We start from the raw sequence: 22,105 nt of genomic DNA, 5'->3' as shown, positions 1-22,105 counted from the left end.
TAGCCCAAGATCAAAACCAAGTGATGCAGGGAGTTGTCAGGCTCTAGTGGTGTTTTTGAAATCCTTGATACACAAGTGGCAGTAAGTTAGCTCATCCCTTTGGCTTGTTGGAACTTCCTGTCAGTTTGTAAGAACCTTAAAATACAGAAGAGAAAATGAAAGTCTGAAGTTTTAGGCATCATGCAGTCTCTTTCCTAGAAGTGTCTGGAGTTGAGGAGAGCCCAGTTTCACAGAATAAAGTGATAGCTAGATGATGCTTAAATCAGTCATGACTTTCACATACATGTTTGCTTATATCATTTGACCCAAATGAGTGGCTTGTACCAAATGTGCCCCTGGTGTGCTCTGGCTCCTTTTCCTGAGCTCTTACTGGTGGTGCTGCTTTAGGTGCAGCAAAGGCAGTGACTGTAAATGACCTCTAGTCACTGTGTTCCTTCTTGTTCCCTCCAGAGACCAGTTTGGGGCCAAGCCTGTGTCCTCTTATTGCCAAACTAAGACTTTCACTTTTTCACTTCTTGTAATTCACTTCTTGTGTTCCTCAATGTCAGGCTGCCTTTGGAATTGGGACTAGCTGAGTTCTTGCTTGGCTAGGTGTGACCTGGGAAATAAAGAAAATTACTGCACAGCAAAATAAGCTTATTGGAATCTTACAGTCTCTACAGTTAGTCCAAAATTGGAGGGAAATTGATTTCTGGGAAGTGCCTGTTGGACAATCCTGATTTCTGGTACAGGTCTGAGTGGCTGCTGCTGGGCTGCATCTAAAGGTTTGTGGTGCAGTGGTTGTTCTTATGTTCCTGAATTTCTCTTGCTAGTCAGAAAATTCCCCTATTTTTATCATGTGCCTTAAAAAGCTTCCCCTGTGGAAAGCTTAAAACACTCCTAGTTACAACTGTTCTTATATAAATGCATTTGAATTCTTAACTCTGCACAGGTTGCTTTGTTTGGTTGTTTTTTAACGGTAGGAAAAACAAAGGAAGGAAGAGGAAGGATTTGTTAAACTGGGCTACAGCTGCAGAGGAAGGATTTGTTAAACTGGGCTACAGCTTGCACTTACCCCCTGTGTTTTTAAAAAGCTGTGGATACTTCTGCAAGCTGTAGTTATCTGCATCTCATTTGGACATATCTGTACACGAAGCAGGCACTTCTGCCCCTGCTTGGAGACCACATCCCAGTGCTCACCCCACTCTGGGGCTGTCTGTTCATCAGCAGCCAGATGTCAGGCAGTGGTTCCTGCTATAAAACCTCCAACTGCATCCTCCAGGCTGCTCATCTTATGGGACATTTCAGCTGCAGGGAAAATTTGGACAGGATGAGAGGGAATGCCTTTAGACTGAAAGAGGGTACATTTAGGTTACATATTAAGATGATGTTCTTGACTGTGACAGCAGTGAGGCCCTGGCAGAGGTCTATCCAGAAAAACCCTGGCTGTGCCATGCCTGGAAATGTTCAAGGACAGGTTGGATGGCACTTGGAGCAACTGGGTTTAGTGAGTGACATCCCTGCCCATGACAGGAGGGTCAGAACAAGATGGTCTCTGAGTCCCTCATCATTCCATGTCCCACCTCTAAATGCAACCACCTGGCCCTGCTCCTGGGTGTGCACAGTGTTGGTGTGGGCTGCCTTCCCTGGAGCAGGGCATGGAGAACAGGACACACTCCACGAGTGATTCCAGCTGGTGTGAAAGGAAGCTGTACCATTAAAAGGCAATTCAGACCATGAGCTGGAGGGTTCACCTCTTGCCCCTACTCTTCAGGCTGACATTAGCCCAAGTTTCTTTTGGCAACCATCCAGCCTCTGCAAAGGAACAATACTCAGCTGTGAGAGACAAGTGGCATGAGCTGCACTGTTCCTCAGCTTCTCCAGCAGCACGTGAGGCTCCAGAATGAACAACTGTTACTGCTGGAAACACCTGCATGGAGACCTCTGTGCTTGTGTGATGGGGTAGGCAACAGGTTTAGAGGGGGAAATCCCAGACAGGTTTAAAAACACTTTATTAAAAGTATAACTTAAAGACTTCATTAGAAAATAGAGCAGCCTCTGTACAATGATGCTTTTAAAGTCCATATATGTTGATTTCAGTACAAAAATAATGCTCTCTTGTTGGGAGGAGCAGGAATGTGGAGAGACCAAACTGAGAGGCTCTTGACCCCTGCAGATTTCAGCAGCAGTGAGGAGGTGGCAGGGCAAGAGCAGAGGTGCCAAAGCAGGTGGAATCTCAGCTTCACCAGGTATTCTGCTAGGAAGGACTGCAGGACTGGAAGTCTCTGCCACACTGAGAGACCTGCATTCCCATTCCCTTCTGTCTTGCAAATTAAATCTGTGATGGGTTTTTAACCTGCTTCACTGGCTCACTTGCAAAATTAATAGCAAAGCAGTTAAACTGAAGTGAGTACTGGACTAAAGATAATATTCCTATGTCTTTGTGGTGGGAAGTAGCTGTGATACTACTGCACTGGAAAGGTGATAGGCTGGAGTGCTGCAGGGTGTTTCACCCTAAGGGGTGTCAGAAGCAAAGGGAATGGAAGACTTGGTTTCTTGGTGACTTGGGTTTTCTGCAGTGAAACATGATGGAGAGGGACCAGAGCACTGCTGAAGGTGGCCCTGATAGGGAAGCTGGGAGTGCTCTCCCTGTCTCCAGCCAGAGGCACTCTCAGTTGCTGTTTGTAAACTCTCGGCTCAGTGGGGTTAGCTGGAAATAACCCCGGGTGTTGCCAGAGGCAGCGTCTGCTCAGGGCTGTGTGTCTGGTGCCTGGCGCCTGTCAGTGCTCCCCCTGCTCAGCTCTGCCAGCTGCTATTCCTGACACCACCACGATGCACCAGGAACTGCTGGCTGGGGAAGGGAGTTCATCGAGGCAGAAAATGCCAGCAAATTAGGTAGATTTGGTTTCTTTGGTGGTCATAGTCAATGTAACCCCTTCCAAGTGAACGTAAAACCTGCCCCTCGACAGCTTTTGGGGCTGTTTCCTTTCCCATTCAGCAGCACTGTGATGCTGCCTCACAGGGTGCCAGGCCACTTCCACAGTGTGAGTGAGCAGCTTTGATGGAGAAACCAGCAGTTCTTCCCGAATTTAAGATGAATTCCCCTCGGACAAGGAGGGAGCAGGGCAGTGCATGGAGCTGGCTGCATCCATGAGTAACTCAGTTTCCAGCTGGGTGATTGAGTGCTTGTGGTTATGATCTGGTAACTCATCAATCATTCACTGATCCAGCAGGGGCCGTGCTGCAGTCCTTGGGGTACAGCTTCTGAAGGAAAATACATGTCTGGCTCTGGTCAGCTTCACTGGGACCATCTCTAAAATGCAAGTGAAGGCTGAGATTTCAGTAAATGCATGGCTTTATTGGACGGGCTTTGTGGGTAAAAACATTGGCGTAAAATCTAGCTGGCCTTGTTTTAATTTGTGTTTTTTAATAGTGTGTGCTTGTTGTGATTTATCCCAGTTTACAGAGGGATTCTATTTGTTGGAGAACTAGGAGTCCCATGGGCTCTGTGTGAGGGGGAGGGCTCTGCTAGTGCCTGGCTCTGGTTTCTTTCTCTTTCAGAAAATCACACACAACACTTGCCCATAGGGCAATCAGGCTCAGAAGCTTTCAGAAAATGGAATTTTGGAGGATTCTGGGAATTTGACCCTGCATATTTGAAGAACTTTGGGGGTTTTCTGGGTTTTAGGTTTTATTTTCATATATGTTTGATTCTCTTGGCCATTTTGAGCAGGGCAAGGCTATGGATTAATTAAGACCTTTTGCATCCAAGTGCAAAATCCAGGACCTGTTGCGTTCAGGTCTCTTCTCCAAAAGTTTTCTCTTTCTGTGGCAGTTCTTAGAGTCCTACAATGCCCTCCGTGTGGTCTGAAGGGAACACTAGAGACAACAGGCTGTGGTAAACAGGGATTTGGAGCATGTAGGATATGGGAGAATTCTGCTAATGCCTGATCACTTCTCAGCAGTCCTGGTGGTTGCCTGGCCAGGCTGAGCTCAGGGCTACAAATGACATCTCCTGGTCACGTCTACTTCGCAATTTGAAGAAAGTTCCAAAATTTCCAAAAGCAACATTTCCACTGCCTTCCTGACTGCCTTCCCAAAGACTGATGTACCAGTGTTGAGGAGGGAGAGCTGGCACAGGCTGGACCCATCTCACCACAGGGAGAGGCACCTCCAGGGAGCTCAGCTGAAGCCTGTTCATCCCAGAGCAGGGAAATCACAAGCCCCCACGGGAGGCTATTCTCAGAGTCACCGTGTGCAGGGCTGGAGGAAGTGTTGCTGCAGTTACCCTGAGCTTGTGGTGGGGTGAGCTTTGCACCCCCAAGGCAGAGAGCAGCAGGCAGGGCAGCACTTGTGCCATGGTGTGATCTCATCTGTCACTTTGGGGAAAAGCTGGGCTTCTTTGCATGGGAAAACAGAGGGAGAGTGTGGAATTTTGATCTCTTCCCTTTCCAAATCCATGCTCTCAGCCTGAATGCTTCAGATTTTAAAATCCTGACCCTACAGATGCTTCTTGTTCAAGGCTAAAATAGTTATGTATTTCACATTGCTGAGCCCAGCAATAAACTTATTGTGGAACAGCCTGAAAGAAACTGAGATTCCACCAGGAATGGAAGATGCAGCTGGGCTGTTTCACAGTGTTCTCAGTGGGGTTTGGACCAATTTTCCTTTCACACTTTGTATTCTCTCATTGTGAGTAACTGATGTGCTCAAGAAATATGTTCTCTGTGTATCACATAAGTAATGAAAGGTGTAGCTCTAAACAAGGTTGGCTGACCTCTCCTTGCATTGCCTGAGGGTGACCTGCAGTCTGCTGGAATTAGATGTAATCACAGGCTGTGCCCGTGCTCCAGGAGACATCCTGATGGGAACAGGAAATTATGGGCACATCCAAGCGAAGCATGTTCTGAATCTCCTGTGGCTCTGTGGATCCTGATGGCATTTCACACTAATATCCAGCCGACTTCCCCAGCTTCCTTTTATCAGAGTAAGCAGAGATGCATTTTCCTTCCTTGGAAATTCCCTGTACAACATTCATTGCAAATTTATCTTTCTTCTCTTTATGTCCTCTTCCCAGTAGGCCAGTCCTAACCTCCTGTGGGGGGAGAGAAGAGGAAATGGAGTGAATGGGGCAGGGCCCTGAGATCTTAAGATTGCCATGTGTGAAACTGTAGGATGTGTGCGTGGAGCCTGCCTGAGGAATTGAGGTTTAAACAAGAAGGAGGTGAGCCAGAGGCAAAATAAAGATTACCCAGGAGAGTTACAGAAGCAATCTGCTCCCCACCAAGGCCACTCACCTTGCTGAAAGTCTCCTCAAACAGGACACTGTCACCCTGGGTGTGCATGACAGGAGCTGAAATGGCCTGTTCCAAGTCGTAACCAAACCACAGCTTGTTTATAATCGCCTGCAATAAAACAAATCCCACACTGCCCAGCTGGACATAAAACCTGGGCTCTCCATCCCAGGCTGCACTGAGCCAGACCCACAGTCCTACCAGCCTGGTGTCCTGCTTTCGTGGTGACCAATACTAGATGCTTGGAGCAAGAAAAAGAATGAGCATATAACACTTCCCAGAATGTTTTCCCTGGCCTACAGTCTCAGCCCTTAGTGACTTCTAAATTGCAAATTAACAAAAGCACCGAGGAGTCAAGATCCAAGGAGAGGTGAGTAGGGACTGACCATGGCTAGAAATCTGGGAGGGCTGAAACAACTGGCAGCTTGCTGTGGGTTTCACTTACCATGGTGGTAGCACTGATAATCCAGCCCCCTCCAGCTCCTCCAATCACCAGCATGTCTCCTGACTTGGAGATGAGGATGGAAGGCACCATTGCTGAGGGAGGCCTCTCTCCTAGAGCAGAAGCAGAGATATTATTCTTTCCATGTGGCTCTAAACAGGGTAGGAGGAACACAGGTTAATCTACCTTGCCTTTCTTTTGACTCCCACAGAAAAACAAGCTGCTGCTCCTTCCTCAAGATGCTCAAGATTTCCAGAAAATTTTCCTTGTACTGAAAGCCCATCTCCCAAGAAACTGGGTCCTTTTTGGCACAAGCTAAACAAGCTTCTCTTGAGGCAGGACAGGGCATCCTACAAGTATTCAGGACTTGCTGCAGCTCATCCAACCAGATGAGGAACCCTTAGCAGAAATCCTGCCACAGCAGCACTGTGTCCTCTCCCAGGAGGCTGAGGGGATGCAGTAGGGACAGCTCATGGCCCAGAGCCATGTCTGCACCAACCCTGCTGTGTCACAGAGCTCAGTGCAAGCCTGTAGCAGCTCTATACTCAGAATCAGAGACGAGCCTAAAATATCAGCAGGCTTGTCTTAGCAGTAGTTTCCACACTTCTTCCCACCTCTTCCCATCAGCCAGTGATCAGCTTGAGCAGTTTTTTTAACCTCTGATTTCTCTGGTTAGAAACCAGAACTCCTGTATTTCCATACAAGGAGATATGTGAGTACACACAGACACACTACAGGGCTTTATCCTCCTGTAGTCTGAAATAAACTTGCTCTCATCCAGATCTAGGAAAGGAAAGAGTACCTGTAGGTTTACAGGTTGTCCCTGCCCACTTGTGCACAGCCTCTGTATCCATCCCCTGGCCCTGTGCTTTATTCTGAGGATGACGATGCTCACCTGGTTTAATGCTTCTGTTTGCTATGCAGAAGTCAGCAAGTTCATTATTTAAAATGATCCCAGTTTGGTTAGAATATACAAAGGAGCCAAACCTGCAGGGAGGAAAGAGGAAGTGTTTTAGTGCCCAGGGTTCTCCTCTTATGGATGACATTTACTGCACATGGCACCCTGTAAGTAACTCCTGTCTCCTCCCAGCCTGAAAGTGTCCCAGTGAGGGTGTCCAAAAGGAATTTGGGGTGCTGCTGATGACAGAGATAAATTCCCTGTTACTGGTGCCACAGAAATCCAGCCTCAAGAGCCTCAGCAAGTTCTTGCATCCTCTTGAATTATGACAGCCCTTGGAGCTGATGCTCACAGATCTTTGCTGACACATGAAAAAGGCACTCCCAGCTCAGAAGCTGCCTAAAGCAGTGAAACCCAGGGGTTTTGCTTTGCTGGCAGCCAGCCCTCACAGCTCCCCTGTGAAGCTGGCACGTGGCCTCTGTGACTGTCCCCACGCCCCAGCTACTCACGGGTAGTTGATGGTGCTGGTGGCCGACACGGCGCTGCCGTCCGCGGCGAGCACGGAGATGTGGCTTGTGCCCATGCTCCTGTGGCTGCCCTTGGAGAGGGACTCCAGCAGGCTGTAGTGGCTCAGGGGGTGGTCACCACGAGCATCTATCTTCTGCCTGGCAGACTCAGCAAACTGCTCAGACAACAGGGTCCCCACAGGCACCTGCCGGCACAGCAAGGACACTGAGCTGGTCACCAAAGCTCAGGCCTGTCTTTGGGCTCAGGAACTGAGCCCTGCTGATCAGAGCCTGGGTCCCTGGAGTGGCAGCATTCAACCCCAGGCCACTCTCATCCCAGAAAATGGAGCAAGCTCAGCACTGAGGCACCTCAGCATGGGCAGGAGCACGTGCACACCCTTTGCCAGGCAAGTGAGTGCCAGCCTACAGCTGAAGCTGCAGAGTAAACAGCCTGATCCTGCCTCCACCTTGGCCAACCCAGCTGCATTGCTCTTCAGTAGCAGCTCTAAGTGTTTTTTTTCCTTCCAGGCTGCAAAGAAGGAGCATGTCAGAGCATTGCTCAGTGCTGTAGCACTGTACCCACACACCATGGAGCTCACCTGAGCTTCAGAGAAGGCTGGGTCCCTCATGTGGGGTCTTAGCATGTTGCCAAACTTCAGGGCCTCTGCAATGTAGTGATAGGTCTCTACCTTCTCCTCAGGTGTTGCAAGTGATGCTTTGTGGAATTTATACTCTGTGGAGCAGGATGACATAATTTTGTTAATAGACCCAAGGCAATGTTTTTTCAAGAAGTGTAAAAAAAAAAGAAGCCTCCTCTTCCCACCCCAGTTCTTATCAGGTTTCCCCTATGCTTTAGCAGGATGTGGATGCAGAAGCAACCAAGTACTAATTTCCACTGTGCCTTCAATTTCTTTTGAAGCACTGGGAAAGGCATGCATCCTTTGACCTTTGCAGCAGCTGTGGTGATGCTGACCCACTGTACAAGTGAACCAGTTCTTCCTCCTGCTGCATAGCATGGTCACACTGCTGCTTTGGGACCCATTCTGGCTCAGAAACTCCATTTCTGCCCATTGCATTTTTTCACTCTGGAGCAACACTCTCTGAAAACCTCTTGCTGACCCCTTTCCATGAGGAATTTACCTTCCAATACCTTGAGGATGAACATGAGCACTGCACCTCCCATGGGTGGTCCTGGAGCAAATACTTTGGTGGTGTTGTTCAGGGTGATGTTCAGAGCTGAGGACACCTCTGGTTTGTAGGCCCGAAGGTCCTCCAGTGAGAGACTGGACCCTTCAACAGAGACCCAGGAGCTGCCGTCAGCACAGCAACTTAGATCTGCCTACATCAGAGCCCTGGTAAAGCTTGTGGAGAGCCACCCCTGCACAGCCCAAATTCCTTCCACCCAGCACAGCACCGCCCTCACACCTCCTCGTGTGCTGCCAAACCCCAGGATGTCACAAAGCCTCAAGCAGGCAGAGGGATGAGTGCATGAGCACAGTGGGCAAAGGCCAGAGCAGTGGATGGTCTCAGCCCTGCTTCTGGTCCTAACTTACAGGAATTGGGGAAAGGTGGCCTCTTCCCACGTCAGGTACCACCCCAAGTGACAAGCAAATGGCATGTGTTGGCTTTCCCCTGGTACAGGCTCACTGTGAGCCGATGGCTGGGAGAAAGGCCTGTGTGTGAGGGCTCCCTGTGGCTGTTACTCACCAGCCTTCCTGACGTCCTCCACCAGGGCCCTTCCTATCTCTCCCTCATAAAACGCTGCAGCTCCCTGTTCTGCTACAGCTTGCAGCGTTCGCTGCAGCGCTTGCCACCGGAAGGTCTCGCCAAGCTTCAGAAATCTTTGACCATCACACAGCAGTGGGCTGTTAAACAAGAACATTCTTCAGTTTCACAGCATGAACTTGCTCTTGCCCAGGGCCAATGACCTCTTTTTCCTACCAAGAGCTGATCTGGGTATGTATGCTGTGTACTTTCCAAGGCAGTGCTAGACTGCAGCCTCTTTTAAAAACCCACTTATGTGCTTCTCTCCCACTCCACAGCAAGTATTCCCTGAGCACAAACCACAGCAGCAGCCTGTGCTCCACGTCAGCATGTCAGAGAAAGGGTCTGAAGCTGAGGGAACAGTGGCCTCACACTGCAAAGTCATTCATGGGTCTTACCACAGGCTTTTCCCCGGTACAGAGAAGGCTGGGTGATGGAGAATTTTTTCCAGAACTGGAGAAATGACCAGTGGCTCTGAAAGAATCTTGATGGTTGGTTCAAACAGGGCTTTCCATGGTAAGCGGCCGTGGCGCTTATGGGCTTCCTCATAGCCAAGGAGCTCTCCAGGGACACCAATCCAGCGGGGACCTGAGGAGCACAACCGCAGTGTCACACCCAGTGCCTCACTGGCTTGGGGCTCCACCTCTCTGAAAGCTCTCCAGTCGAAGTCTGAGCTGGTAGATGTGGTATTTTTGGGATCCCCAGGACAAAGGAGGAATTGAGAATCTGACTCCATGTTCTTAGAAGGCTATTATACTATATTATATTGTATTAATTATATTATACCATACTAAAACTATACTAAAGAATAGAGAAAGGGTACAGACAGAAGGCTTAACAAGAATGAGAATGAAAACTCATGGCTCCTTCCAGAGTCCTGACACAGCCTGACCATGATTGGTCATTAAGTTAAAACAATTCACGTGAAACCAATCAAACATGCACGTGTTGGTAAACAATGTCCAGACCACATTCCAAAGCAGCAAAACACAGGAGAAGCAAGTCAGATAATTATTGTTTTCATCTTTCTCTGAGGTTTCTCAGCTTCCCAAGAGAAGAATCCTGGGCAAAGAGATTTTCCAGAAAGTATGACAGTGAGAGGTAGAGGCAATGAAGGCTTCTAAAAGCAGGCTTGGTTTGTTTACTGCTTTTTTCTGCTCATGGTTTTCCCTGTTACTGAACAGCAGGGGTGTAGAGAGGCTGGAGCCAGGCCTGAGGTGTGCTGAAAGCATAACAGGCAACAGGCACGTGCTGCAGCAAGGGAGGTGGCAGCTGCACACTGCAGAAATGGCACTCATGGGGCCTGGGCAAACACCAGAACAAGGGAAGCAGTGAAATCCTCCATCCCTGGAGAAATTAAAAAATGTGACAGGACAAGACCCTGGGCAGCCTGAGCAACACCTGACATCACCCTGCTTTGAGCAGAACTCCAGCTGTTCCTTCCAACCAGAGTTGCTCCTGATTCCTTTTCAGACTCTTCCAAGAATAAGAACATCTCCGGAATCTAGGACACACCCCAGAAGATAACATTCTAGGGAAGGAGAATGAACACAGCAAGAAATGTGGAAAGATCCAAGATGTGCTGCTAAGCAAGAGTGCCTGAGCCCAGCAGCTCAACTCCTGACGTGCCAGTGTGCTTCCCCAATCTATGGACATAGCAAGCACACGAGATTGATTCCCAAGAGCTACAGATGTTATTTTTCTCTGTAAGAACTTCTGGGGAATGAGAGCTTTGGGAGATCCAGTCTTGAACTGCTGACTTCCTATGGAGAGAATTTACATTGTGATTTCTCCTCACACTGGCTCCCCATTGCCTCACTGGTGAGGTTGCCAGTGTTATTACCAAACAGGAATTTTTATGTTTATGGACTTAGTCTTTTTAGTTACTTTTACAAAAGGCAATCCAGGTAGAGGGTGTTAAACAAAATAGAACTCCAGACCAAGTCAGTGAGGTGCTCAGTTCCCCACCCTGAGCTCTGTGCACACCAGGAGGGCACACAGCTGTGTCCTTACCAATGGGGAATCCAGTACCACAGCCAGACAATAAGTTGTGAGGAAACACTCGTGGGACTGTCTCGCGGGCGTTGATCACCTCAACTGCTCCTAGGAAGAAGAAGAGAGAAATGCATAATGTTGTTTTCCTGAAGCAGGTGAACATCACACTTCAGTCAGCTGTAGCACTGCACGTGCTGCTGGCCCAGAGCTGAGCTGCTCTGGAGCCTTTTGCCAGATGTGCCAAGTGCACCTGCAGGGTCAGTGTCAGCACAACTTGTCCTTGACTCCTGTGCTTTTATTTAGAGCAAACCAAGCAGTGCCTCCATAAAGGTACTGAAAGTACAGGGAGAAGGCCAGGGCTTGTCTCCAGGCAGCGAAGGCTCCCCCCAGGGTTCTTGGGCTGGGACATGAGCTGGGACATGCTGCCTCACACCTGCAGTTCCTGCACTTCTTCTACAGATGGGACATGTCAGAGGCATAATGTGAGCCTCATGCTGCTGGGAGGGCCATTTACCAAATGATGATGAGGCAAGTCCATCAGATTTGAAGTCCTCTATGTATCAGGAAGCTTGAAAGGACAAACCCAAACCCCCACTTGCATACACTGGTATTTCAGGTCTAGTCTATCACTTTACTCCTTCTCTGCCTTGTATTTATCTGTCCCTGCCACAGTCCACAGAGCCAGCTGTGCTGCAGGAGCCCACAGTGCTCCCTGGTGTACCAAGGGCCTGAGCTGTGCATGGCCACGGGCAGCTCTGTGCAGCAGCATAACTCAGGTAGCAGAGGAGGATTGCTGTCAGGAAACAAAGTTCCATGGCTCTGCCAAAAGGAAAAAAGAGGAAAAATATAGGTATTCTGCCAAATTAAGCTCTTGCATAAGATACACCCAAACAGTTCCAGATTTGTGACTCTGTGAAGCTACTTGGCAGGGATTTTAGAACTATTATATTGTTACAGTGTTCATTGTTGATATTACTATTAGATATATAATCTCTGGGGGTTTTTGGAAGCCAAGACTTATAAACTCCCACACTGAAGACATAAAAGCAAGAAAACAACACTAGAGTTTAAGCCAAACACAGAAAGGCTCCCCAGCAGACACTGAATATTGCTAGGTTTAGATTTCTGAAGTGGAAATGCATCTCCTGGGACAGGAAGTGTCACCACTGCTTTGGGGAGTCACAGCAGCACTGGTGACAGCAGTGTGAGACTGCCAGAGGCACTGCCAGAGCTGCTGGGGCAGCACAAGCCCCTCAAGTGCCATCCTGAGGGCTCGGCTGAGGCACTGCCCGCCCAACACTGCCAGCACAGCCCTCCTGTCTGCTTCACTCAGCCACTCACACCTGGCTGCAGTCAGCGGTGGGACTTTGGAATGTACTTTGGGATTGTTTTGGAGGGGGAAGGAGAGGCAAACTCAGCTCATTTTAAATCAAAGCTCTTTCCTCCACACACATGTTCTTGCTGTGAAATGACAATCACAGCTCCCTGTAGTGGATGCTTTGGGTTAAGAGCACAAGTGTGGTTTGTGATGCAGCTTTTATATTCAAAATATTGTTCTGAGAGAAGAGACAGGATTGTGATTTGTCCACAGCATTGTGTGTCTGCAGAGGGACAAGGCACCATGGAGAGGCCATACCTGTGCTGGCATTATAGATGGTAAAAATGACCCCACCACCCAGGCCCGAACTCTGAGGGTTCATCACTGAAGTGCAGATCAAGCCAGCAATGGCAGCATCCACAGCTGTGCCTCCACTTTTCAGGATGTTCCTGTGGTGGGAAGGGAAGAATAGAGACACTGTTAAAATCCAGGAATGGCAGAGTAGAGGAATCACATGAAAATGCCTCCTTGGGACCCCTGCAACTTGTGGAGAGCAGCTGGAGAAATGTAGTGGCAGCAGTGTGGGGTGTGAGGGGCACCCTCCTCTGCTAGAGTGAGAAGGAACAATTAGAGGAAAAGAAAGGAGAGTCCACAGGAGGAAAGAGCAGCCAGGGTCAGACCTGTGGGAGGCTGGACTTCCTCTGGGCAGAGTTATGGGAGAGGGAGAGTTGCAGCTGCTCACAAATGCTGAACGTGGACTGAAAGGGACAACAAAGAGTTGAGACACGGAGAAGGATGCTCTGAGCACAGAAGAGGGCTTTCCACACGCTAGGAACCAAAGAACTGATCTCTAGCTTCCCAGATGCCATTCCTAATAAAGGCATGTGTGGTCAACTGGACAGGAGCACTGAAGAGGGAACGCTGGGTCCATGTGAAGCAAACTCCTGAGAAAATGTGTCAATAAGCTTCATTGTTCCTACAATGTGACTTCCTGGGCTTCTTAGCACAAAAATGCCCCAGCCTGCTCCCTGTATTCCCAAAGACAAAACCAACAAAGAAACAAACCAAACAGGAAACAAACCCTCGACTGCTTCTACCAAGGCACAGACATTGAGGCAGCCTCTTGCTGCTGACAGCAACGAGGTTCTGTTAGAGAAACTTGTCCCAACAAATGCTTCCCTGAAGAACATCTGAAAACCATCATTTCCTTGCAGTGGAAATGGGGTGGCATTTCCTGCACAGCCTGCCAGCAGCCAGCACTGGTGTTTCCTAGGAAGGTTCCTAACTGCTTCATTGGATTATTGCTCAGATAAGGCAAAGCCAGAAGGGAGACTGGAGTAGCTCAGTAATTGCAGTGCAGCCAATCCCAGAGTTTGCATGGGAACACAGAGCACACACAACACACACAGGCTGGTGTTTATTTTCCATCCACAGATATGGCTGGGACCTGCTGGGTCCGGGAACAGGATGCTGCCAGCAGGCACGCTGATGTGGCTTTCCTTTGTTTCCCCAAGTGCCTCGGATCCACTGCCTGCAAGGAAATGACATGTGGACAAGTGGGAAGAAAAGAAATAGAGAACATCAGGCTTTCTGTTTATGATCTGCATGGCTTTTGGGCCCCTGGGAGCTCCCTGGCTGTAGCTCTGAGCATGGAGACTCAGCCAGGCTCATCCATCCAGCTCCTTGCAGCAGAGGAGAGACTCACAACAGGATGCTGCCAGCAGGCACGCTGATGTGGCTTTCCTTTGTTTCCCCAAGTGCCTCGGATCCACTGCCTGCAAGGAAATGACATGTGGACAAGTGGGAAGAAAAGAAATAGAGAACATCAGGCTTTCTGTTTAGGATCTGCATGGCTTTTGGGCTCCTGGGAGCTCCCTGGCTGTAGCTCTGAACATGGAGACTCAGGTCAGGCTCGTCCATCCAGCTCCTTGCAGCAGAGGAGGGACTCATCACACCAATGTCCCTGGGAGGTGTTTTTCTGAAACTGTTAATTGCTGACCACAGAAAGGACACGAGGGCTTCCTAAAAAACTGGGTCACCTCTGCAGAAGACCCAGACAGCGTGTTAGAAAGTTGGAAAAAGAGAGAAGAAGGACTGCTACACTGACTCGAGACAGTGCTCCCCAGAGCCCCTGGAGTGAGTGTGAGCTGTGAGGCAACACATGTACAAAGCCTGGTGGCAGGGAGAGGCACGGTTCTGGCAGGGAAAAACAGCTCTGAAAAGAAGCTTGGAGATGGTACAGTGCACATGTCAATGCAGTGCATTAAGACCTTACTCAGGCACATTTCCCAAAGCCTGAAAAGCACCATTCTCACCCAAATTCACAGCACATTCTCACTGGCCTCCAGCCTTGACGCCTTTCCCTCCAGCCTCTCCAGAGACTGAAACTCCACAGAAAATACACTGAGCTGGCTCTTGGTGTGTCACATGTGTGTGGTTCACTCATTTCCAGTCACAGACCTACCCTGTCCCTGGGAGTGATGCCTGGGGAATTTAGGGCCATTATATACAGCAAAACCGCATCTGGATTTATGTCTCATTACTTGGCTCCATTTACATGGATCTCTGCTGCAATGAGCTTAGTTACAATGCAAAATCCTTAATCAAACTGTGGCACCTTACCAGGTCTCCCTAGAGATAGCAGTGCTGCAGCTGACAAGATCTGATAACAATGTTTTGTCCCATATCCTTCCTGCCACTTAGCGTTAGGGTTTAGTCATTAATGGAGTTTCCTTACAATAAAGAGCAGAAGAGGGTGTTAACAACCAAGTCCCATTCCAGCAGCAGCAAACAGGGATTCACCTTCCCTGGAAAGGGTGAATGATGGCACGATGCTCACAGCAAAGATGGGCTGTGCTGGACTGCAGACTGAGACGTCTGCTCTGCCCTGGGCTAGAGGGAGCCCTGAAGCCCCTTTAAACACACTGGAAGGCTAACGTATTAAATTGTATTGGCTCTTTCTTTTTTTTTTCTGCTAAAGAAGGCTGGGGGCTGGAAGACCACACATTACACAGCAGCTGCCTCCTTAGGATTTATGAAGAGCAAAAGCAACAACTGCTTCTGTAAAAAAGGGCCAGTTACCAAATTTAAAACGTACAAGAAAGGAAACCAAATCCTTTGGGATGTAAACATACTTCAGAAATCTGCTGGGCCACCACTGAAAAGGATTTTTGCATCAGATTCTCTGGTTAGAACTGAGCTTCCCAGGGCTGCCGACGTTTTCTGACTGTTAAAGTCTCACCATTCTCACCCTCCCCACAACCCTGTCCCCCCAGGGGGTGATGATTTCAAAGACTGGTTCCCAGGATTTATGCTGGGCTGCACTGGAGAAGTGGGATCAGAGATGGCTGCTGGGCCAGGCCAGGTCAGCTTGCCTTGCTGCAGTGAATCCCACCACTGGGAATGAACATTTTTTCCTAAATCTGTCCCTGACCTTATGCTGCCTCTTGTTTCTGCTGTTTGGGAAACAAAGAAATGCAGAGCAGTGGATGACAGAGCTCAAACAGCACACTGGTAGGGAATATAGAGCTTTTTTGCATGGTTGATGAAAAGAGCCTCTTCCAGGAGGTGGTTCAGAGTTGGAGGTGAAGTTTGAGTACCTCTTACTGTCACAGGGCAATCATCTCCTGTCTCCTCAGGGCTCTTGACATGAGGAGAAATTAGTGAGGTGAACTGTGGTACCAATCCACATCCTTGGGTAAAAACTGCTCTGATTCTCCTTTTAGGCTCCCATCCCTCTTCATCAAAGTGTTTCACTTGATTCAGGGACAAGTTTTCTCCCAGGGCAGGGTCTTAGTCTGGACCAGACAGCTGTACAAGGTTGTTTTCAGCCCTCAATTTCCAGCAGAACAAACTCAGCAAGAGACCCAGCCTTGCTGAGCTGGGCACTGATGGCTAAGGGGAAGTTTAGCTCAGGACCTGCCAGCGTGGATGGTGACAGGCTGAAGGCTCACTGACATTGCTCACTTTCTGCAGGGACCCAAAGAGTTGCATAAAGATTTCAGAAATCCAGAGTACATTAACACAATCTCCAGAGCTGGAAAACACATGGCCCCTGAGGAGTTTTCCCCAAACCACTATCCCACTCACTGAAATACAAAATTCCTCCTTGAGCAAGAGGTTTAGTTCAGTTATTCTCAGCAAGTTCAATTGACAATTCTATTAGGAGCACACGAAGACTCCAAAATGGAAGAATCTTAACCAACAGAGTATCATGTAGTGCCCCAGGAATTCCATTCCTGACAACTCACAGAGCATGTTGTTTGAGTTTATCTTTAAAATAAACACGATTATTTAATTAAAGAATAAAATCTGTAAGTAAGTCAGAGATTAGGTGCTGCTTTTAGGTTCCAAGGCTTTAGGCACCAGAGCAGTTCTCTGAGCATCCCCCACACGGATTCCTGTGAGCTCGGGGGGGATTTGCAGGATGAAAGGGGTGGCTGTGGGGTCACAGCAGGACAGAGGGTCTGCAAGGTCAGTGGGGAAGAGCAGGGACAAACCAGCCCTGTAATGTGTCTAGGGACTGGCATTTAGGGCTGCTTGGCTTTGCCCTGCTCTTGCCCTGTTGCTGAAGTGTCACATGAACTGCCAGCTCAGAGGTGGGGACAGCAGGGCCTAATGGCCAAGACTGCTCTCAGAAACTGGATTTTATTGCTACTGCTGGGACAAAATTCCTATGGATGCTAAAATCTTACTCAGCAAAGACGAGGCAGGAAGCAGTTGTATGCTCATCTTCTCGTGGTGCTCCCAGCAGGGACCCTGAGTCAGCCTTGAGGAAGCCCTCACCCTGCAGAGTCACACGGGAGGCCACAGAGCAGAGCTGATGGCTCTGAAAGGCTGAGCCCCTGCCAGAGCCCCTCTGCTGTGGCATCCTCACAGTGTCACTGCCATGTGAGAATTCCCCACCAGTGAAAGAACATCATTTTCTCCCCTGCAGTTTGCTCCGAGAACTAATTTAGTGCTAAGAGCACTAAAAACATCTTGTGCTAAGAGCTGAGAGCTTAAAAAGTGACACACAGGCATAACAGTACAGAAATGTCTGGGAGAAAATGAACAGGGTCACATGCAGCACAGAGCATGCAATAAGCTTCCTAGAGGAAAAATGAAGCCACCACTGTGGGCCAGTGGGACAAAGAAAGAAATATGACAACAAGGAAAAGGGCAAATATAATACAAAGCTTCTTGTCCCAAGCTCTCATGCAGAAGAACATTTTTATAAACAATTTTACTATCATAATCTTTTACAAGGACATGCACAGAAGGAGAAGCTGGGAGAACAACACAGGAGTTTGTCTCGTTCCAAGTCTAAGGACAGCATGAAATGAGCACAAAGATTTCCAAGAATGGCTGGAGGCGAAGGATACCAGGAAAAGCAGCAGCAGTCATGCACAGGGGAGTGATTTCCAAGAATGGCTGGAGGCGAAGGATACCAGCAGCAGTCATGCAGCAGGGGAGCAGAGCTGACCACCAGGCAGAGGGTGAGCAGTGTAGAGCTCAAAGGAGGAGAACAGCCATGGCTGGAGAGGTCCCAGAGGCTTGGCAGGGCTGGAGGAGAGAGCAGGACCTGATGTGCAGATGCCCCAGCATGGGCAAAAGGGGAAAAAATGAGATTGGAATGCGGAGCAAGAGCAGGATTTTGTGGGGATCATTGGCAGACTATCTGTAGGAAATTGAAGTTGGTCCATTGGACTGGAGGGACAGCACAGACCTGTTAGCAAGTGTGCTGGAGGTGCAGCTGCAGCAGTGGTGGAGCCTGGGGAAGCCTGTGGAGCTTCTTGCTGAGAGAAAGGAAGGAAACAAGGGAGAGTCCAGCAGCAGTAGCCAGCTAGACAAAGCTGCTCAGTTTGAGTACCTCACTGCCAGAGGGCAATCAACTCCTGGCCACAGATTTCTGTGGCTCTCACTTCAACATCTTCCAGCTGATTATACACTACATCAAGTTAAAGTTTACAATAGCTGCAAAAACAAATACAGTGGTTTTCCCCAGCAGATTCTTTGGGCAATCCACTTATGTATTTTCCTCTTTTTCCATTAATAGTGATTTTAAAAATACTTCTGCTTTCTGAAGAACTAACATGTGGCTCCACATAAAAACCCCATCTCACTGCTTGACATATGTGCAGCCACAGTACATTTTCTCCAGCTACTCACAAATTCTGTGCCAGCACATCAGTGCCAGAATCAGAGGTGAGACATGGCAAAGTGTGGTATTGTGGCACCACGTCTCATTTCACTCCCCCAGCCACGAGGCAGAGCACACAGCTCCAGCATCCATCACTGGAGCATCCAGCATCACATGTAAACCTCCATCCACCCTTCTGCTTTCATGGATACAGGCATTTAATAGTTGAAAGAACAGTAAAATAATAACATGGGAGTCAAAATGTTTGAGAGACAAGTTTTACACAAACTGAAGATGTACAACCTGGACATCTTGAGAATTTTTTTAACCTACATCTTTCTTTCCAAGTGGTGGAAATATGTCTTCTATACTTCTACTGTCTTGACTGAATTTCAATTAAATTTGCTGTTTGCTTTTTTCTTCATAGCAGACACACTTGCTGCAGGCTTCAGTCCAGAAACAGACCCCCAAAAGGCAGGGATACCAGTCCCCCTTTCCCTGGCTGCATCTCCCTGCAAGTTCCTTTAACTTCTTTTGAAGCCTGGCTGCATCTCCCTGCAAGTTCCTCTAACTTCTTAATTTATTCTAAGTCACTTATCCGCCAGATCTACCACGCCATAAAAACTAAATTTCTTCCTTCCCCACTTAAAACCAAAATACTACAACTATTTATACCTTCCAAAAGGCCAAGGGTTTGCACAGCTGCGAACTTTTGGGGCTCTGCAATGAAAGCAAGCAGCAGAGAGCAGAGAGCAGCCAGCAGTCCCGGCTGGAGGAGCCCGGGAGCAGCAGCCCAGCCCAGCCCGGAGCTGGGTGAGCCCGAGCCTGGACGCTCCGAGGAGCCGAGCTCCGCGCACGTACCGGCCGATGAGGGAGCAGCTCTCGCTGTCGGCAGCCACGGCCCCGTGCAGGAACTGCCGGGCAGCGCACCTGGGCTGGGTCAGGATGACCACAAGGGTCACGGCCACGGCCAGCGCTCCCAGCGTCAGCAGCAGCAGGCAGCAGACCTTCCCCGGGGACATGGCTGTGCCTCTCGGTCCCGGCGAGGAGCTGCCTGCCTTGCCCGGGGAAGTGGATATATCCCGAGCCGGGAGGGAGGTCCCGCTGCAGTGGGCTCTGCCCCCAGCCATTACATCCTTTCCAATGCTCTGTCTTTCCTGCTCTCTTAGGTGTGAGGGGTTTTTCGCTCTTAATAAACTTTTCTTGCAGATCCACAATCCGCCTTTTTTGTGTGTTCGATGAAAACACTTAACACATTCACTCCTGGAGCACTTCAAAGAGAAATCTCCACACTGCTCCTCCTCCTTCTCACAGCCTCTCTGGCTTCCCATTCTTGACACACAAATTACCTAACAAAGGTGGCCTATGTGAATCACTGGGGGAAATTACCTCAGTCCTACACTGCAAACTTGGGGTGTTTTGTTCCTCTGCAACTACTCAAAGAAGTAAAAGCTGAACACACTGTAGAAAGCTAGAACCTTCATATTTACTCTTAGTTCACCCTATAGCTTATTATAATTTTATTTACTTTTTTAATATGTGCATCTTGCCGGTGTCCACAGCATACATCTTCTGTAAATGAGCACAAGAGAACAACTGGAATAAAGCAGCACTTTGCAAACACTGGTGCCCAGAGCACCAAGAGCTCTGGGGTCCAGCCTGAGCAGGGCTGATTCCTCCCAGAGCAGTGATGAGCAGCAGGAATTGCTGCCCAGTGCAGCTCACCCCAGCTGGATCTTTAACAATTATAATTATACAGTTCTCTAATTATACAGTTCTCCTTAACGACTCCACATCTGCCTGATGTCTTTCTAAAAGATGTTACCTGTGATCCTTTCCCTGCTAGATTTGGGAGAAGGGGAATTCACCTGTGCAGATTTACACATGTATTTCAGAGCAGATTTTGAACTTGTCCCACTAAAGTTTATCTTATAACTAACAATACTATTTCACATGTCATATCTCAATAAATGGATTTGATAGGCTAAAATGTCTTTTTTGTGGTTGTATCTTCTCATAAGGTTACTTTGAGGAACTGAAAAGAAAGTTGGCATGTATAAACAAGGCTCCTCAGCTCTAATGTGACTCTTCACTCCAGTGCAAAACATTGCTGATTTTGTAGATTTTCTCAATCTCTGCACGACTTTGATGTTTCATTTTTGACAAATTACAGTATCACACTTAAAGAATCATCATCCTACTGTTTCTGGGAAAGCTCTTCCCTTTAAACTCATAGCAGAGCTGACCACTCAGTACCAATAAGACAAGTGGATTTTGCCTTTTACTTTCATCAAATGCTGTGGCGAATTCAACTGTAATCTCTCCAATTTCTCTCAGTTTCCAGGTTTGGGTTTTAACTCAGCACATCAAACCTCTGCATCTGGAAAATTATCATTGTGCAGTCAAGGAGGAGACTGGAAGAGGGAAGAGAGGTAGAGTGTTACCTCCCAGCCCAAGGGAGAGGGCAAGGATGGCCTGGGAAGGCCAAGACATGGTTATGTCTATCCCAACTAACTGCTGCCTCTCCCAGGAAAACCCATTTTTCTTTTTGTATGGAAATAAAGACTGAGCGTCTTTGTCTCTTTCCCTGTGTAACCTTTACAGTCTTGGTGCAAAGTTCAACTTTGCCATATGATACTACAAGCTCTGCATGGACCCTCCCATGCCAGAAGATGCTGGGATTCAGGACTTTGACCTCTATTTTTCTGTTCATTTGTCAAAACTTTCACATTTGCCATCATTGTCTGGGAGCACAGTTTGCCTTGGCAGAAATCTCCATACATAGCTCTTCACTCTCTGGTCTTCTGCTGCCAGCATGAAGGGCTTTGTATGCTGCTTGAAAGGGGAATCAGGTATTTAACGACCCTTACAAGCCAAGATACACTCAGGGAATTTAAACTATAATTTTAATTATTAACAGAATCATTATTCCTTAACTTATAAAAAGACAGAATATCTTTAAATTGTCCTTTACATTGTTGGGGTCCTGCTACATCTTTGTCCAAATCTGCAATCAAGAGATCAAATTTGAATATTATGTAATATTTGGAGTACAGTCATTGCTAAGGTTGACATGAAGACTACAGCTGCCTTTCAGAGGGTCAGAAATCATCAGAGTGTAAATCCTCAGATTTCTTTCCCAATTGCCCTCTCAGGTTACTACAGGGAGGTTGAAGAGCCTCAGCCATTGGGGTGAGTTGGTGGGGAGAGTACAGGGAGTTCTCTGCTGACCAAAGGGACCAGGGCAGGCTTTGGAGGCACCAGGAGCTTCTCCTTCAGCCTTGCTGGGGACGTTGTGCACCTTGGTTACTGCATTGCACCAAGGCAATGTAATTTTTCTCCAAGCTCCAGCATGTCTTGACACACAGAGCTGCCATCTGTAGTGGCTGCTGCTCTGACAGCAAAGCTGGTTTGGGACGATGGCTGCATCAGCCGTGTTTGAGGAGAAGAAGCTGGTTGATGGCTGAAAGACACCCCTCATAACCAGCCTTGGGAGCCTGGCAGTGAGGAGACAATCCCAAAGAGCCCCAGCATCTACACAGGCTGTAAGTGTAGACACATTTGACAGAAATTTGACAGAGCAAATGGAGATGCAAACCAAGGAGCCACCTTCGGGGAAGATGGAGACCTCTGTGCTGAAGCAGGATTCATGACCAGGGCCAAATGAAGAAAAAAGAGGTTGCAGCTTTGTGTGCAGCAAAAGAATAGATTTGTGGCATGAATGGCATTTCAAGCATTGCATTTTGCCTCCTTTTCTTTAGTGCTGTTTTCCATTGATTGAGGGAAAG

General features: G+C 48.3%; 1 protein-coding gene across 1 annotated transcript; it reads right to left on the bottom strand.

The window, feature by feature from the left end:
* Nucleotides 1-1,974: 1,974 nt before the first annotated feature.
* Nucleotides 1,975-19,451, bottom strand: GGT5 (gamma-glutamyltransferase 5). The gene is made up of 12 exons (XM_039726107.1): nt 19,179-19,451; nt 12,515-12,645; nt 10,897-10,986; nt 9,282-9,471; nt 8,827-8,984; nt 8,260-8,409; nt 7,719-7,852; nt 7,123-7,325; nt 6,611-6,702; nt 5,719-5,828; nt 5,277-5,384; nt 1,975-5,074 (listed from the first exon to the last, which is right to left on the bottom strand). The coding sequence occupies exons 1-12, from the start codon at nt 19,445-19,447 to the stop codon at nt 4,928-4,930; spliced, it is 1,782 nt and encodes a 593-aa protein (XP_039582041.1). The 5' UTR covers nt 19,448-19,451; the 3' UTR covers nt 1,975-4,927.
* Between the last annotated feature and the right edge of the window lie 2,654 nt (nt 19,452-22,105).

This window comes from Passer montanus, unplaced genomic scaffold (genome assembly GCF_014805655.1).
Source record: "Passer montanus isolate IOZ18808 unplaced genomic scaffold, ASM1480565v1 scaffold57, whole genome shotgun sequence".
NCBI lineage: Eukaryota > Metazoa > Chordata > Aves > Passeriformes > Passeridae > Passer > Passer montanus.
The sequence above is the reverse complement of the archived record's forward strand: the minus strand, read 5'-3'. Positions and strand labels throughout refer to the sequence as shown.